Genomic DNA, 17,909 nt, shown 5'->3' with positions numbered 1-17,909 from the left:
CATCACAACTAGAAGGCATTTTAGAGATCAGTTCGTTAAAATCCATTATTTTATGCCGGGAAAACATCAGCAGTGCCCAAAGTCACATTTCGTGGCAGAGGCAGGACTAGAACCCAGCTTTCCTGACGGCTGATCGAATGCTATATTTTACCAAATAAAATCAAAGGTTAGCAATTTATTTACCATCTATTGAGATAATATAAATAAGTACATTGTCCTTATTTCCTATAACTGCTCTGCTATTTCTCACAAGTCTAAGTGAGAGGGGCTAAATTTAGTCCCAACCATTAACATGACCCCATTCAACGATTTAGACAATCAACTTGGGTAAATTCAGGTTTCCTCCTGCTTCCCGGCTCCTCTCCAAGATCGTATCTACGTGTGTACGAGCAGAGGCGGCTTCAGTGGCCTCAGAGTGCGGGAGGAGGGAAGTCTCAGCCCCAGGCCCATTCTCTCCTCTAGCTGCGTTGTCCTCGGTGGCATCTCCCTGTCCTCTCCAGCACTGGGTGTCCTGCTGGTGTCTGATGCTGAAGATGGTGGCTGGGACCTCGTGGTGCATTCTCCCCTGACTGGAAAGAGCCTGGTATCACTTGCTGAATCTGCCCCTCCTTCCTGCTCACTGAGGCCCTGCCACTACTCCCTGCCTGCACACTCCCCGCTGGGAGCTCCCAGCGAGCACCTGGGTATCTCTCCACAAGGTGCACGGGAACTTCGTCACCTTCCATGCCACCTGAGACACTAAAATGCTGGGAAGTGGAACTCAAGTTCTCCCCTGCCCACCTTGCTGTGGGGGCCCCAGGTTCACTGCTGAGGTAGCAGGCAGTTCAGAGTCTACCTTGTGGAGTGGTCTTCTCTGTTTTACACTCTCTTTCCACCCACCTAAAGCTTCTCTATCTTCCTTCTCAAAAAAGTTCAGCCAGAAGAGAGAGGGGTAGTCGTCCTTCACTCTCTGATTGTTCGGCCTTCTTCCTAAAATTTTACAATCCACCATGGCCAGACCAGTGATAGGCATTACCCTGCCTGTGGGACCACATCCCTCCTTCCCAAAGTGGGGTTCACTCTTCCTTCTCTGGACCCATAGTGTGAGGTAGTATGGCAGAACACAATTAACAGCAAAGAAAGACAAAAAAAATACATTAATGTAATATTTTAACACAGTTTCCTCATTGCAGCTTTTATATTCATGACCCCAGAGCCACAATATTGATGGGCTGGTTATTCGAATGGCTAATTCCAGGGCCGAGGGAATAAGAACACACAGGCTGCAGCTTGACGGCCAAGTGCAGTCCACACCCTCCACCAAGGGAGACAGGATGAGCCAGGAAGGCAGAGGACCACTGGGCTGGGACGCTGAGAGCAGACGGAAAGAATAGGGGTCACCTCAGGCGGTGAGGAGCAGAAGACCAGACCTCTGTGGTGAAAGACCCTAAACCCTCGGCCTGACACAGCAAATCAAAACATCTTGGTTACTTTCCTGTCTGTCACTACCGGCATGTTTGTCTCCTGCATCATTCCATCCAGAAGGAAACTAGAAAAACAATCTGACTTACGGGGAATGGTGGGGTTAGAGTTAACATCTGCACAGCATGTTATGTTCCCTGAAAGAAACGTGCCCCATCGAGTGAATTAATATTTCTCCTTTGAAGTCCTTATTCACATTCAGCCCTTCCGATACGTGAAACATAATCTCTCATCCTTTTCCCGGCCTCGCAACCCTGAAGAGCATGCTGAAGCCTCTGCTCGTGAACTCGTACCTCACACACAGGAGAAAGCGCTTATTGTGGGAAGGGAGAAGCGGCACCGTAGCATCAGAATCCAGCATCAGGTGGTGGAAAATCAAAAGACGGCAACTATAAAGCCCCCAACGTGAGGTTCAAAGAAAGTGAAAAATTAAAAGGCAAGTATAAAAGGCTCCTTGCCTAAGATCAGCAGAATACAAGAATCACCAACGAAAACTCTCGGGAGAGGCAGCCTTCCTGTTTAGAAGTCTGAGGTTGTCGGATGAGATAAGGGAAGGGAAGAGGACCGAGCGAAAAGCAGTCCACTAAGACCAGGAAATGGAAACAGAAGATATGCATTTAGAAACGGGATCCGCAGCTGGGCAGGATGCGGCCGACCACTCTCAGGTCCCATATGGATCTGTCTACCGGGAGGTGCTCAGACCTCCAACTCCCTGCAAATGTTTTGAAACATAATTAAAATCTACACAGCTTCTCTCTACACCTCTTGTCACATGTTCAATTTTACCTCCTTTTGTTAATTTATCATCCTCTCCCCACTAGACTCTAAGTCCCCTGAGAGTGAGGGCTTCATCTGGGTTTGCTCACGACAGCATCCCAGGATCTAGCATAGAATTTGGCACATGATTTGTTGGCAAATAAAATTTGGCATGAAATTTGAATCATACATAGGATGCTTTCCAAAACAGCTCTCCAATCATCTTTGGACAGTAACTAAAGTTCCATAGTCAGGGATTCGTTGCTCTGAAGGAAGTCAGTCTTCAATGACACCCAATTAAAATGCAACTGCCACCTGAGAAGACTCTTGCTCTAGGTAATTATTTAACACCTTACTAGGTGGTTAGATGACAGATAACTGAGAGAAAAACCCTCCTGACATGGAACTTAGAATAAGGAGCTGCAGAAAGATGCCAAGGACAAGCCACAGAAAGAGAATACATATCACACACTGCCTCCTTGAACTTCCAGAGGTTTATACTAAACATGTGTCTTCATTTCTCCTACAAATATATCTAACTATTATGTTCCCCATAAAAAAACCACATTACCTTCTCACACTTCCTACTATCCTGTTTCATATTCCTTCCCTATGAGCCATGTTTTTTATGCCTCCACAGAAATATGAAAGATTAAAAAAAGAATCAGCACAAATTACAAAATGAAGATTCAAAGGTTCCAGAATGATTTGTATTCTCTCCATAATCACTTTCAACCTTTCATCTTAGAGCACTCATAAATCACACACACTCCATCCAAGGACACAGTGAGCCCCAAATCTCTATTATTTTCAGGCTGATTGCAAACAGCTAAGCCAATCCCATAAACAACTAAGTGGGAAGTAGCTAACATTTCATCTTTGTTTGGAGCAGTGGTTTTCAGAACTCTGCCCCATCTAGGCCCAGGGCTTCCTAAGATGATCAGCCGGGGCCCTGGGCGTGGAGGATGAGGAGAAGCAAGGGGGGCATGGAGAGCACAGGGGTCTGTGTCCTGCTCCAGCGACAACAGCCCTCTTCTGCTCTCTTTTCCAGAGGGGCTTCCACTCCAAATCCCATTTGAAGAACCATTCCCATGGCTTTAAGAAGTCAGCGGAGCCTGATTCGAAGTACTCAAACATCTGTGCCTCTTCTTCCACTAAAAGTATGCTACACAGCCTGAAAAAGAAGCATTTGCTACAACATGATATTAAAATACGTCAAGAAAATTTCTCTCCTAAGAGGCTTTTCATCTTGCTAAGTTTTTGAAGTTTAGGGATTCCCTAATTTACAAAACATTTGTGTTCCAGGAGTTTAGTTTGTAAGGCAGGGCTTTGGAACTCAGGGCACAGTTTCCTAGAAAAAAAAATATTTTGCTGATCCCAAGGCTAGCTATGAAAGCTTGATGCCCTACAGGCAAAGGATAATGTCACTGATGCCACTGGAAGTGGCGTTTTCCTTTCACTCCTTGCTGAATGGGCTCTGTGGGCAAGTGGGGGCGCCTAACCACCGTTTGTCATTTCTTTGAAGCAGCTCATCCTGTGATGTGTGATGAAAAGGGAGCTAGTGTCATGGAAGTGCTTCTCTTCCTCTCTCTCTCTCTCTCTCTCTCTCCTACCAAGTTCCAAGTCAGTCCACATCCTCCATGGTCAGTGGCTGGCCAAGTGCACATGCAACAGTTGTTTGCAAGCTGGACTGGATAATGCCTGTAAGCCACTGCCTAGCTCCACTTCTTAAAAGCTAACTCATAGTTTGCTCATTTAGACTCCAATATTTCATACCATTTTATTAGGACAATCTGGCATCTAATATACTAGTAGATCCCTAAAAAGCTTAAGAAGATCTAACACTTAAAAATGCTAGCAGTGTTTATAACTCAGAGAAGGAAGGGAAGGGGAAGGGGAAGGGGAAAAGGAAGGGGGAGGGGGAGTGGAAGGGGGAGGGGAGGGGAGGGGAGGGGAGGGGAGGGGAGGGGAGGGGAGGGGAGGGAAGGGAAGGGAGGGGAGGGAAGGGAAGGGAAGGGAAGGGAAGGGAAGGGAAGGGAAGGGAAGGGAAGGGAAGGGACGGGAAGGGAAGGGAGGGGGAGGGGGGAGGGGGAGAGGAAGGGGAAAGGGAAGGGAAGGGAAGGGAAGGGAAGGAAAGGGAGATCATATAACTAGAAATAATTTTCTAGACTGGACTGAAAATTAACTTTTGTTTTTCTTTCATTTTGGCTCATTTGGGAAGTTAATGAATGGAAAGAAAAAAAATTAGCTTTAACCAAACAATTCTAAAGGATTTCAGAATGTCAAAACTTAAAGTTTATGAATAAATTTGACTCTTTTAGCACCACAAGTTATCAAAATATTAATAGTCAATTTTCCACCCAAACTGTTGAGCTGTTCAGAATTCTTCACATCAAAACTCTAAGAAAATTCTCTGCCACAAAAGCAAATAATTTAACATTTTAAAATTAAATAAATTTTTACCAATGAATATTACCATTAGAACAGATATTAAATAGAAATGCTCTTATGGAAGGGCTTCCATTTCTCAAACAGAATAATAAGAGTAATGAGGAGGAGGAGGAGGAGGAGGAGGAGGAGGAGTTCTTCCTCTGTGTGACTTTTGCACTTTTTGCAAAATTCTACCTTCATAGTCTGCACTATCACATTGTACTGCAATTTTTTGCTTCCAGATCTCTTTTTCTAGGTGTCCCCTGAGTAAAGGGACTAGAAGAGTATGGACACTGGCGGCTCACAAAACTAGGTTCTATTCCAAGTTCAACTCCTTAGTGAGTTTGCAAGGGCAAGTTATCTATATTCTCTAAAGGTTGAGTGTTTCATCTAGAGATCATAATAAATACTTGTCTCATAGGGCTGTAGGAGATTAAATGCCATAATATATGTAAAATTATATGCCCTGAATACAGCAAGATTGATGGTGAAGATGAAGCCTTTATATCCCCCTCCCCAATGCCTAGCCCAATTCAACACATGTTTTTTTAATTGACTTGAACTTTCCCATTCTGTCTGCCTTATGAAGTCTTACATTTCTTAGAGGAGATGATATCTGAGCAAAATATACTACCATGCCTTTACCTGATCACTGCTTGGAGACCCCATAGTGCTTTGTGAATGCCTCTGTTTGCTCTTGTCCCACCAGCCTATCATATTTGTTCATGCTGCCTCTAAAGCTTGCAACTTGCTACATGAGGGAGAATAAAATCAGCCTTTCATAAAACAGTGAGCTACTTTTTAATTTGCATTTCTAGAATCAGGCACAAGGTAAGACACATTCAATGTTTATCCCTGGGCCATGCTGAAGGCACCCATGATCACTAACTGAACCCAAAGGGAGCATGTGCATTCCAAAGGAAGGAGACCAGGGATCAGACCAGATCCTTTCTTTTTTTAAAATATGTTTCAGAGAGAGGAAGGGAGAGGGAAAGAGAGAAACATCAATGATGAGACAGAATCATCAATAGGCTGCCTCTGCACACTCCCTACTGGGGATTGAGCCCACAACCCGGGCATGTGCCCTGACCAGGAATTGAACCATGACCTCCAGGTTCATGAGTCAATGCTCAAACACTGAGCCACCCTGGCCTGGCCATACCCAGATCCTTTCCTAACCTTCAAGGCTCCACTCAAATCCCACCCCAGCACAAAGCACTTATCCTAAGGATACTGTAAATTAAACATAGACACTCTTGGTTGAGGGGTGTAGTCCCGTCTCCTCAGACACCCTGTGAGCTCTGTGAAGGGAGGATTAACTAATTATAAATTATTTCACACAGAACAAGGATATATAACAGACAGGAAACAAATATTTGATTGCTTAATCTAGTTCTGCTTTCCAATGTGCTCAAAGCGCTGCTGCAGAATTATCTAATTAACCCTCACTTGCTGAGAAGAAAGGCCTGTTGGATCTGCAAAGACTGCAGCCAAGTCCCGGCACCCTCTGCGGTGTGAACGAGCAAAAGGTGCTCCTGCCCACCCTCAGCGGCGCCTCTCTTCGGCCAGCTCTCAAGTTTTTTAACTAATGGCTCAGCACACAAAAATGAGCATTTTACACAAACCAAAAACGAATGGCCAACCAAGTCGTGGTGACATTGTTAACCAACAGTAAACTCTATTTTGAGTTACTGTTCCTCTAATTAAATGGACTGTGAAGTGGTCCCAAGTCTCCCGGAAAGAGGATGATGGGATCTACTATCTCCCCTCTGACAAACCTGCACGGAAATAATTAGATCCGGTGCAACTGAGAGCTAATTATTCTCATTAAGAATAGCTACAGCCTGACGTTTTCAAAGAGTACTAGCTAGACACCTCTTTCCTTCACACATTCTTCTCTTCTCCCTTTTTCATAGCAAGGATTTTCAGGGATAATAATAGTAATAAGCCTCCACACTCATATATTTTTTAACTCTTCAAAATGCTTTCATACCTATTTGATACTTGCAGTTACCCTCAAGACAGTTAGAGAAGATAAGATAGATCATCTCACTTTGCATTAGCACAAAGGATCAGAGTGGCTGGTCCAAGGTCCCCACCAATGAACAGCAGCAGGGGGATCACATCCCAACCCTTCCTCCCATCCTCGGTGTCATTTCACCACAGGCATGCCTCCGACACACTGCAGGTTCGGTTCCAGACCACAGCATTAAAGCAAAGGTAGCCATAAAGCAAGTCAGGTTACATTTTTGGTTTCCCGGTGCATATAAAAATTCTTTATACTCTACTGTAGTCTATTAAGTGTGCAATAATATTATGTCTAAAAAAAACAATGTACATAACTTAATTAAAACTATTTATTGCTAAAAAGTGCTAACCATCATCTGAGCCTTCAAAGAGTCATATTCTTTTTGCTGGTAGAGGGTCTTACATTTAATTTATTTTTTTAAAAAAACACGCAATATCTGCAAAGCGCAATAACAAAGTGCAATAAAATGAAGTGTGCCTGTACACTGTTGACCAATAGGCTTCAGTGTTGCTCCTCAGAACCTTCCTACACCGTGGCCGGCAAGAAACTACACCTAAGGAGAGCGCGCTGGGTTTCTTAAGAAAAGACGAGGCGTCCCTGCAAAAAACACTGCCGTTCAAATCCCTGGTCTTAACCAATGTGTTTCGCCATATTGAAGGCAGGTTTCCAACCAAAATGGTTGACTGGGAGCCAAATGTGGTGTTCTAAACTTTGTTCATGCTGTCAGTGTGACATATGAAAGAAATATGAATAAAGTGACAAGATGAAAACAAAGCTAGTGACTGGTGTGAGCCACACAGACAGGGTGTTAGCCCCGCATGCACTGCAACTGGGTCAAGTTAACACCTCTTTTCCCCCTGCATATGTGGTGTGGGAAAGCTATTCATAAGATGTTTTTAAATATTTAGGACCAAATAAATCAATATTGTTGGGAAACACTAACTCTGACCAGAACTCGTTTACTCACCCTAGTCCCACGTGAATAACACAACCAAGAATGTCAGGATGATCCAAGACCAGGATGCAACAGATGTTCAGCAGTTCCGCCCAGAATGCCCACCCAGGCCTGCTCTCAGCTCCACACTGGCCAGAGCCCGGGCGGGAACAGTACGATGACAGGAGCTCCAAAGAGTGACTTTGTGAGTAGTATTTCATACCAATGTAACAAAAATGGGCCTTCTAGACATTACCTGACTCTGCAATTCACTTTGCTGCTTCAGGCGGAGATTTTCAGGTGTATCTGCCACAGTAGTGAAGGACTGCTTCGGGTAGTGTCTGTGGAAAAATTTTTTTAAAGAACATAATTAAAATACTATGATACAAAACATTGCTTTCACACCAAATGTTTTATTCTTCCCTCTGTCCCAATGGAAAGAGGTGTCTTTCCTCTTAGCTAAGGTCATCTCTGTATAATTATTCTGGATCCCACCCCCTCCTCCATTCTCAGGACCCTCTATCACCCATTTATTCCTATTATCTCCCCAAATTTCAGCCTCAGCTTCTCTATGCTTTTAACTACTTGCCATTGGCATCCAAGTATGCTCAAGGCTCTCCTACCTTTTACTGTCCCCCCATCCACCCCACATACCATTCTAGCATGTGATGGCTAGAATCTATTCTCTCCTTCAACCAAACTTCCTTAAAAATAAGCCTAAACTCACTGTCCCTGCTCATCTCCTCTCCATCTCTCTCCCCAGCTCTATGCATTCTGGCTTCTAGCTTCTGTTTCCATAAGTTTCTCTGGTCACAGTTACGATGACTTCCTGTGGACACACCCAACAGACACCTTTTGGTCTTCCTCTTGTGTGGCTTTCCCTCCATCCGAATGCCCTTTCTTGATTTCTGTGTTATCACACACTCCTGACCTGGCTCCTCCCCATCTAGCTCTTCCTTCTCTGTCTCCTGTGGGTTTCTTTTTGTTGATCTCATTCGTTCCCACAGTTTTGGGCACCTCCTCTATAAGTGCTAATTACTCCCTTCATTTGGATCCAATGGCATTTCCACTTGTGTATATCCCATGCCCACCACAAAATCAACCAGTCTGAAACACAACTGTCCATCTTCCCACCCCACCCCAAGTCTTCCCCTGTATTCTCTTTCATTTATTAGTGCCCAACCACCCAAGCCAGAAACCTGAAGTAACCTTGACTCCTCACACATCCTATCAATCAATCACCAAGTCTATGGCTTCTTTCTCCTAAATATGGCTCAATTACATTAACTTTTCTCCACCTCCACTGCATTTTTTTTTTCATTATAGGCCACATTTATCTTCAGGTAACTACAACACTTGCCAATCTTGCCCTTCCAATCTGAATTGCTGGAACAAATGTTCTAAAATGTCTATCTGATTACATTATCCCTCTGGGTAAAACCTTTCAATGGCTCCCCACCGATCTGAGAATAAAGCCCAACATCCTATCTTCCCCCATGATCAGGCCTCTGCAGACTTCTCGCTCATCCCCCATGCTCTGGCCATGGAGTTCACCCTTCTCTTTGCCACCTCCGTCCCCATATGCTGTTCCCCTGCCCTGAAACACTTCTTCTCCCACCCGCCTACCTGGCAAACTCCTCCTTATCACTTAGGACTCGCCTTAGATGCACTTTCTTCAGGAAGCCTTCCTGGTCTCTCCAACGTGCCTGGAATGTACTTTCTTTCCCATTATAATCCATCTGTATGTTCCTGTTGACATGTCTCTGTCTCACAGCACAAGGAGAGTTCTGTGGCTGCAAGAACAGGCTGTCCTGCCCTTTGTCAGAACACACTCAGCACCCACCAAGTGTCTGGCTCACAGTATGACTTCAATAAATATTTATGAAAAGAAGAAAAGACAGAGGGAGGGAGGAGGAGTAGGGGGAGTTGGGGAGATAACAATCAGCCAAAACCTGAGAGCACAGGTCAGGCTACAGCAAAGCTTCACCGTGTTCTATCATATATGTAACATACATGGGCACACACGCAAACACACAGGCCCTCCTGCTGGTGAAGTGAGGGCACTTACTGCCCGGTGTGGGTAAGGACACAGCACGGATTCATGGCTGCCTCCCACCCCCCGCCACACCCAGCTGGTCCTCGGGGTCCCTCAGCTGCTGCGGTTCCATCACCACAAAAGCTGTGGAACTCAAGGCTGTTCTTCAAAGAGCCCCCTCCCTGGCCCCTCTCCTAGGTGATGTCCACCCTGTTGTCTCTCAAAAGTCCTCGATGCCTCACTGTTTCAAACTCTGCTCTCCCAGTAGAAGGTTCTTTTCAGCATCCCCGTTCCTGGCTTCCTATGAGAAGGTTCATGGAGTAGCCGTTGGTCAATGCAAATAAACTCTGAACAACCTACCAAAAGTACACTAGCACTTCTGAAATAAGAATCAGACACATTCTGTAGCCCTGTGGAGTCAGATTTGTGGTAGGAAAACGTCCATTAATGCCTCCTTTGGCCAGTGTGCTTCAGTAATGAAATGTCCCACATAAGTATACTTTCCAGATAACTGAAGTTAAAACCCCGTAACTTACTGGAAGCACTTTAACTATTTTCATTAACATCCTTCAAAAAGCTTTACATCATCTTTCTGCCTTCTGAGAGCATGAACCAACCCAATTTGAATTTTATGGCTCCTCAGGGTCACGTTAACAGATACGATCAGATGGCGACAGAAAGCAGCAGTGCTTTCAGAGTTCACGGGGCTGGGTGGCCTGAAGCGGACGTGATCCCTGCGCTTCTCTAACGGTGGGACTGTCAAGAGATCACTTCTCACACACAGCCCTCTGCCGTTCACATCTTCGTTTCTTTGGCTTTCCTTCGTCTAACCCAGACACCAGATAGTCAAGTTTGTTTCAAATGTTGGCAAAAACTGGAGTTATTGACTCCGTGAGGAAGCGCAGGAGGCAGGTCTCTCCCCGAAGTCGCAGACTCTGTGTCAGCCACACCCTGGGGGCTACTTCTGAACTGTGCTGCACGCGTGAAGCTGGACAGACAGTGTCGGTGTGTTCTGTGACATCTGCTAGTCAGTCTCGGAAAGCTGAATGTCACCGGGACTTTCAAGTGTAGCAACTGTATATGGCTCCACTTTAAAGCTAAAGTAATAGAAGCACTTTTTAAAAAACGCATTCTGTAAAATGTTTTTCTGAGATTTTCAAGGGTCCACGACTATTTCAGTTTAAGAATTTACGTATGTCTTTTAACTACTTTAAAGATTGTAATTAAAATCTACTCTCAAACTTGTTACAGAGAGTTTAGCCCATTGAAACCCTGCTGGACTAACTTGCAAGTTAGTCTGGAGGCAGACTCTGGAGCCACAACCTACTCCTGCCATTTATGTGTAATTAAAAAGTCTGTTTAAATTTTAAACAGAGATGGAAACGTGAATGGGGAGGCGGAGCGGCTATAATTTGCAACTGCTTTCCGGTGAGTACATGAATTTCCTTCACGCCAGGCAAAAATCGTCCTAGTTTGATGCTAGGGAAACCTCACTTACCACTCCTCCCTCTCATTTGGAAGTATCATTTCATGAAAATAATCTAATTATTCTCATCGTTTGTCATTACAATGAGAAAACTGATCGATCTGAACTTACAAAGTACATGCATATAAATAAAACACCACTTTTATATGCTAGATATTGGCATTTAACACTAAGTTGTATTTGGAACAAGGTTTGCACTAAAAAAGAAAAATCTGAAAGCTTCTGCTGCCTTTTAGAAGACACTCTGCTGTCCTGGTGGCCAAAGCAGCAAACTTACTGATCTGCTGAGCAATTCTCCTGAGAACTATAAACAGCAATGCTTTGCACATTTTTCCAATATGTTTTTCAATTCTAAAATTCAACGATTTTGTAATAGTGGGTTCACCCACATATAACATAACTTCTCTAAAGAGGCAAAACAGAAAGAAATTATTGCAAATTTTGATCTGGGAGAAAGCGTTCAGTTTAATACCAATAAGCAAAATAATAAATGCTGAGGGAAAGAAGGAATTCATATTCGAAACTACTAGGAGTCATGAGCACTATTAAAACCTGAGGCTTTGGAGATCCAAGTTATCTTCAGAGCTAGCAAAATTCAAGAGAATAACGTGTTGAAAAAAATGCCTACCTGTCAAGGGAGAGTGGAATGGTCCCATGAATCAGAAACATAAAACTCAGAATTAAATGTGATTACAGAAATGGCAGCACATACTGCATTAGCTTAAATAATTATAATATCTGGAGAAACCTAATTAATTTTGCCAAACTGGACATATCTGAAAATCCTGGGTTTCTTACCATTATGTCCATGTAGTAATCTCTGTCTAGCTCAACAATATTCTGCTCTAAAGTCATAATCCCAACCCCTTCTAACCCACTACCTCACCTCAAAAGAAACCCAGACACAGAAATAAACGGAGGTGCCAGTGGTCCCCCGTGGGATTGATACCGGTTTATTATTCAACAGAAAAAGAATAAAATGGGGACCAAAAAAATATAGGCATGCCTACCTGTCAAGAGTGGGAATGGTCCCACTCTCTAACTGTGGGACTGTCAAACAATTTACACAGCTTTGCCAAAACACTGCATTTAACATTCTCCAAGCCTATTCCCCGCTGGTTGATGGGGGAAGGGGCTGGACAAAGGCAGAGTAGATGCATGCCCAGTGGAGGCCTGAGTGACATGGGAATGTAAGTGCCCATCAATCACACCTGGACACAGGTAATTGGCAGGGAAGGGTATGGCCACTGCAAGTGCGTGAAACCTGAATATGTAAACTTCTAAACCAGGGGTGGGGAATCTTTTTCTCCCAAGGGCCATTTGTATATTTATAACATCATTCTCCGGCCATACAAAATTATCAACGTAAAAATCAGCCTGCTGTATTTGGTTAAACATTTAATTAACTCAGACCTAATGATTTCCTGGGCTTTATACTGTCGGATGTTCCCCATCCCTGTTACACAAAGAAGTGAGCTCTCTCTCACCCCTGGGACTCGCGCCCGCATGGCACAGGCCATGTTGGGCTCCACACAGGGACTAATGACTGTAGTCTGGCCTGAAGGCCGAGCCACACCCACTGCAACATGGAACAGAGACTCGTGACACGGGCCCTGTTTCTGACTCTGCTGACCTCCCAGCTGTGCCTTTTCCAGGACTGGCTTAAGGTGCAGGGGACTTTGGAGCCCGGGGAATGTAACTTTATGCAGATAAAGCCTTCTTCCACATTCCATCCTCCCCTGGGGGCCTGTTGAAAATGCTACTTCTTGGCACCCCAAGAACCTCGATCCTGCGAATGACAGGGGAGTTTCATCCTCCTGCATCAGGATATAGGAGTAGAGAAGCAAAGCATTTTAAAACCATAAATGCTACTATATAGATGCTACTATACAGTTCCTTCTAGCTCTTTCCAGATACTATATTTAAATGGTTGTAGGTTTTCCTAAAATAAATATCTTGAATAGAAATCTTAAGGAAAGAAGATTTCTTCACCAAGCCTGGATGAAGGGCATATCTCATTCTTTAAAGAATGTAAAACAGAAGGCACAGGGGCATGAGAAATGGGAAGAGAACCAGGAAAAACATCTTTTTAAAGAGAACCAGGAAAAACATCTTTTTAAAAAACATACAAAAGAAGGGGTGGATTAATTGATTGATACGTGAACAAATTTCCTGGAAAATATAGCCAAATGTGAAAATGTGACATATACTGCACTGGAAGCTGGTGGAGAGATCTGACGAATATTGTGAAATCCTTTAAGCATCATAATTAGAAGTCTCTTTGCTGAAGTATTCAAAAATTGGATGAAATGTGTGAGTCAAGAGTAGGCTGGCAGCTGCAACAAATCCATGAAATGCTATATTCAAAATAAACAGAGAAAGAATCAAGATAGTAACAGAAGACTACATCCGACATAGCTAAGTTAGATCTCAGAAAGACGTCCAACTTTTTTTTATTCTGTGAGATTCGGTTGGTAAGAATATACTAGTAGGAAAAGTTACACGCAAGCCAGTAGACCCCAGCTGGTGAGAGTGAAGACAACAGTGTAAGCAAGTGGCAACCTCCGCGAAGGCAATAATGAGAAAGGACACACTGGACAAGAGCAGAATCCAAGGCCTCTCACTTTTTATCCAGAGCCCAGTGGTCACGACAGCACTGGAGTCATATCACCTGGGTTTGAATCTGGCTCTTCCACCTCATGGCTGTGTGTCTTTGGGCAGGTTTCTTAACCTCTCTGGCCTCAATTTCTCATTTGTAAAATGGACATAATGATAACACTTCTTAGGCTTGTTGCAAAACTATCACTTTTAAAGCATTTCAAACAATGTCTGGCTCACAGTAGGCACTCAATAAAATATCTATTATTAATAACAGTAATATTACTATTATTACTACTCTCTCTTTGACTTACTACAAAGTGACAACCTGTGTTTCATTGCCTTCATCTCTATAATGAGAACAAAATAAATACTCCTGGATCTCTCAGGAGGTTGTTGATAAAACCACATGAAAGAGCTTTATAAATGGAAACTACTATAAATGTGAGATACTAGTACACCACTTAAATGTATAAAATGAAGGTCTTTATGAATTTCTTTATTGTAAATCTGGGTTAATACAGTGGTTCTCAACCTCTTTCCCCAGAGGACATTTGGCAATAGGCAACGTCGGGAAGAGGAGTGGGGAGACAGGTACTATGGGCATCTAGTGGGGAGAGGCCAGAGATGCTGCTAAACATCCCACAATGCACACCCACCGCAACCAAGACTTACCCTGTTAAAAACGTCAATAGGGCTGAGGTTGAGAAACCCTAAATAATAGGAATAAATCTCTAACGTTAGAGAAGGCCACTAATTTTGACTGCTAGCTCTTTCTGACCAACTTCTAATCTTTGTTTTCACTCTCATCCCCTGACAAAGTCAAGCAGCCCACCATCTCTCCCTAATCCTTTGCAGGTCAGTTCCTTCTGTCTGAGTCTTCTCTCTCACAAGCATTTAATTCTTCCCTATCTAGTTTTTTGTTTACCTAACCACTGTTACGGTCCCACTCAAACTAGAAAATTTGAGAGCTGAACTCAGGTGTCAAAATAATTTGTTATTACAGCATTATCTCCGTAGGGCTCTGTAGAAAAGAGTCCATAGAGCAGGCCTGGATGCTATATTTGAAAGGCCAGCTTACAAGGCTGGCCCTCGGCTGGTGCCCAAGATCCTGGATTTGGGGAGGGGTCCCACCACCATTAACTGACAAGAGTGGCACCCTGTGCCTAAGCTGTTTGTACAAACACTATGGTTTATGCTGAACACTTGCTTCCTTCTGGGAGTCCAGAATGTGGGTATCTGCCAGGCAGAAGGTACCTCTGTGAACAGCCTCCAATAAAAACCCTGGGAACTGAGTCTTGAACAAGCTTTGTTGGCTGGCAACACTTGACACATGTTGTCATGACTCATTGCTGGGGGAATTAAGCATGCCCTGTGCAGTTTTTCTGGGAGAGGACTCTGAAAGCTTGCTTCTGGTGTCATCTGGACTTCGCACCACACACCTGTTCCCTTTGATGATTTTGCTCTGTATCTTTTCATTGTAAAAAATCAGAGCCCTGAGTACGACTATGCTGTCCTGTGAGGCCTCCGAGAGAATCATCAAAGCTGGGTGTGATCTTGGGGACCCCACAGAGGCCCCTTTGTGCCTAAGAACATAACATTCATGCCTGGCCAGTGTGGCTCAGTGGTTGAGCATTGACCTATGAACTAGGAGATCATAGTTCCTTTTCTGGTCAGGGCACGTGCCCAGGTTATGGGCTCAATCCCCAGTAGGGGATGTGAAGGAGGCAGCCGATCAATGATTCTCTCTCATCATTGATGTTTTTATCTCTCCCTCTCCTTCCTCTCTGAAATTAATAAAAATATATTTTTTAAAAGAACGTATCAGTCATGAAAGAAGTGCATTAACTTTTTTAAATATCTTATCTATGTGTGTTTTTTTAAATGCAACTTTATCTCTTAAAAACATTTAAAAGGCAAAAGTTCTGGCCTCACATATTAAACTGGCCTTTCAGCTCTGCCTTTCTGGGTTAGGAAAAGACGTGATGACTATTCTCTGGACCATCTTTTCATGCTCTGGTTTAACCAAGGAAGTAATTTTGTCCAAGGCCAAAATCACAACTGTATTGAATGGTTGGAAGATGGCAGAAAATTTAAACATAATTTTAAGCATAAAATCTAAACAACTCCATTTTGTAGTCACAATTGTTTCCTATCATTCAAAAATACCTTTAAAGAATGAAAAAATAAAACATTTTTAAATAAATAGACCCTGACAGAGATTACCACCACCAGATCTTTTATGAAGCTGTTTATAAAGGATGCTCTTCAGCAAGAAAAAAAAAATGTAATTCCAAAAGGATAAGCTAAAATGCAAAAGAGGAATGGTAAGCAAACAAAATGGTAAATGCACATGTGCACGCACACACAAACAAAACAAACATTGTGTGGAATAAAAATAATGTGTACTATGGGATTTTTTTATGACAAAGCTAAAATATTGGACAATAATGAGATGGAAAGGTAGAATGAAAATTAAAATATTCTAAAATCATTCTATTCTTCATGAGGAAGATTAGATATTATTGAATTTTAGACTTTGCTTACATAAATGTGATAACATTTTAAGGATAACCACAAAGAATGAAAATATAGTACATAAATTCAAATACTACAGAAGGGAAAATACAATTTTTAAAAATCAAACTATCTCAGTATAATAAAAAAGAAAAGAGAGTGGTAAGGGGGAAAAAAGCAAAAAATAAACAGGACAAACAGAAATTTAACAATTGGAAGAAACAATTTAATAATCACAAAAATCTAAATGGGTTAAATTTGCCAGCTAAGAGACCAATATTGTAATACTTTTTAAATCTACTAAAGATGTCTATATTAATATGACACAATACATGTTTTAAAAAGAAAGGCATTATTAAGAATAGAGATGCTACATAATGGGCAAGGTTCACTTCACCAAAAAAGTATCATCCTAATGTAAATGAATATCTGAAAAAAAAATGTGAAATATGTATGTGTGTGAATGTGTGTTGTGTACACATATATGTGTGTGTGTGTGTATATATATCAAATATGCAAAATATGGAGTTTGTGACAATATTAGCAATGTTTCTACATGGGGGGTGGTATTCAACCTACCTAACAACCAGCACATCAGGGGTGTCAGTAATCAAAAAGGATGCCCGCCATGAATGACTGGCAAGACTCACCAGTGTGTACTGGTGACGGCCAGCCTGCCTCCAAGGGCTCCCACATGCAGGAAAAAGCAGGATGCCAGTGTGTGCCATGAAGAATGAGAACAGAATAACAAAAGGGAAGAAAACCCTCCCTTTTGTGATGCTGGCTCTGTATTCGTGGACTCCTACCCCATCCCAGAGGCTGCCTGCATTTGCCCAGATGCAATGGGAAAGGAAACAGCATGGAACTGGGACGGGGGCAGAGAGGCAGGATGAGCAGGGACTGGGAGAAGGACTATGACCAGACTGGATCAACCATCGCATACCAAACATAAGTAACAACCACCAACACTACAACAAACTTGAGGAAGAAAAGGTGTTGAGCCAGAGGGGCCCAAGGAGCCCGTGTTCTGCACAGAAAGGTTTCTAATGGCAAAGGGGCCACAGGCACAAACACAGCATGAAGACACACAATCCAGGCCTGGCTGTGAAGATTGGACCAAACCTTACCTACTCATGAAGGGATGGGGAACCCCAAGTGCTGGAGGCTAATTCCAGCCTGTCATAAATGCAAGAAGTTTCATCAAAAGGTTGATAGAACCTTCAGGCTTCAGCAGGGCTGAAGATACATATTATTGTCTACTGGAATGGCCGAAGGCATTTCCCCAAACCTGAAGCTCTGCATATATTATTGCCTGTTACCAGACAGCTCAGGGCATCTTAATCTACATGTTATTGCCTCCTGCTGGCCAAACATCTGAACAACCGAAGGCAGTTCCCCCAATCTGACAATGCCCACTGTATACCAAACTTACCTTTGATATATATATCTACTTTGCTTTAGAGCAATTTGTGTTAATAAAGAGCGAGGGGTCCAGAGATTCAGAGAACTTGATTACTGAAGCTAAGCCCTCCTCTGGCTCCCCCATGGAATACAAATTTATATTATATTTCTAGTCTCTTTATTAATTTACCCCGCAGCGCCTTCTCCGGATTCCTGAACCCTTCCAGATGCTGGACATCACCCCGGCATTACCCAAGGACGG

General features: G+C 43.1%; 1 protein-coding gene across 2 annotated transcripts in view; it reads right to left on the bottom strand.

Annotated features, from left to right (window-relative positions):
- The window catches only part of NEBL (nebulette), a 377,133-nt gene that overhangs the window by 227,912 nt on the left and 131,312 nt on the right, over positions 1 to 17,909 (bottom strand). For both annotated transcript variants that reach the window (XM_079770710.1, XM_079770706.1), the window contains exon 3: positions 7,867 to 7,951. In XM_079770710.1, coding sequence (XP_079626836.1) covers positions 7,867 to 7,951 — 85 coding nt within the window. The remainder of the gene's footprint in view (positions 1 to 7,866; positions 7,952 to 17,909) is intronic.

The sequence above is a fragment of the Cnephaeus nilssonii genome, assembly GCF_951640355.1.
Source record: "Cnephaeus nilssonii genome assembly, chromosome: 1".
NCBI lineage: Eukaryota > Metazoa > Chordata > Mammalia > Chiroptera > Vespertilionidae > Cnephaeus > Cnephaeus nilssonii.
The sequence above is the reverse complement of the archived record's forward strand: the minus strand, read 5'-3'. Positions and strand labels throughout refer to the sequence as shown.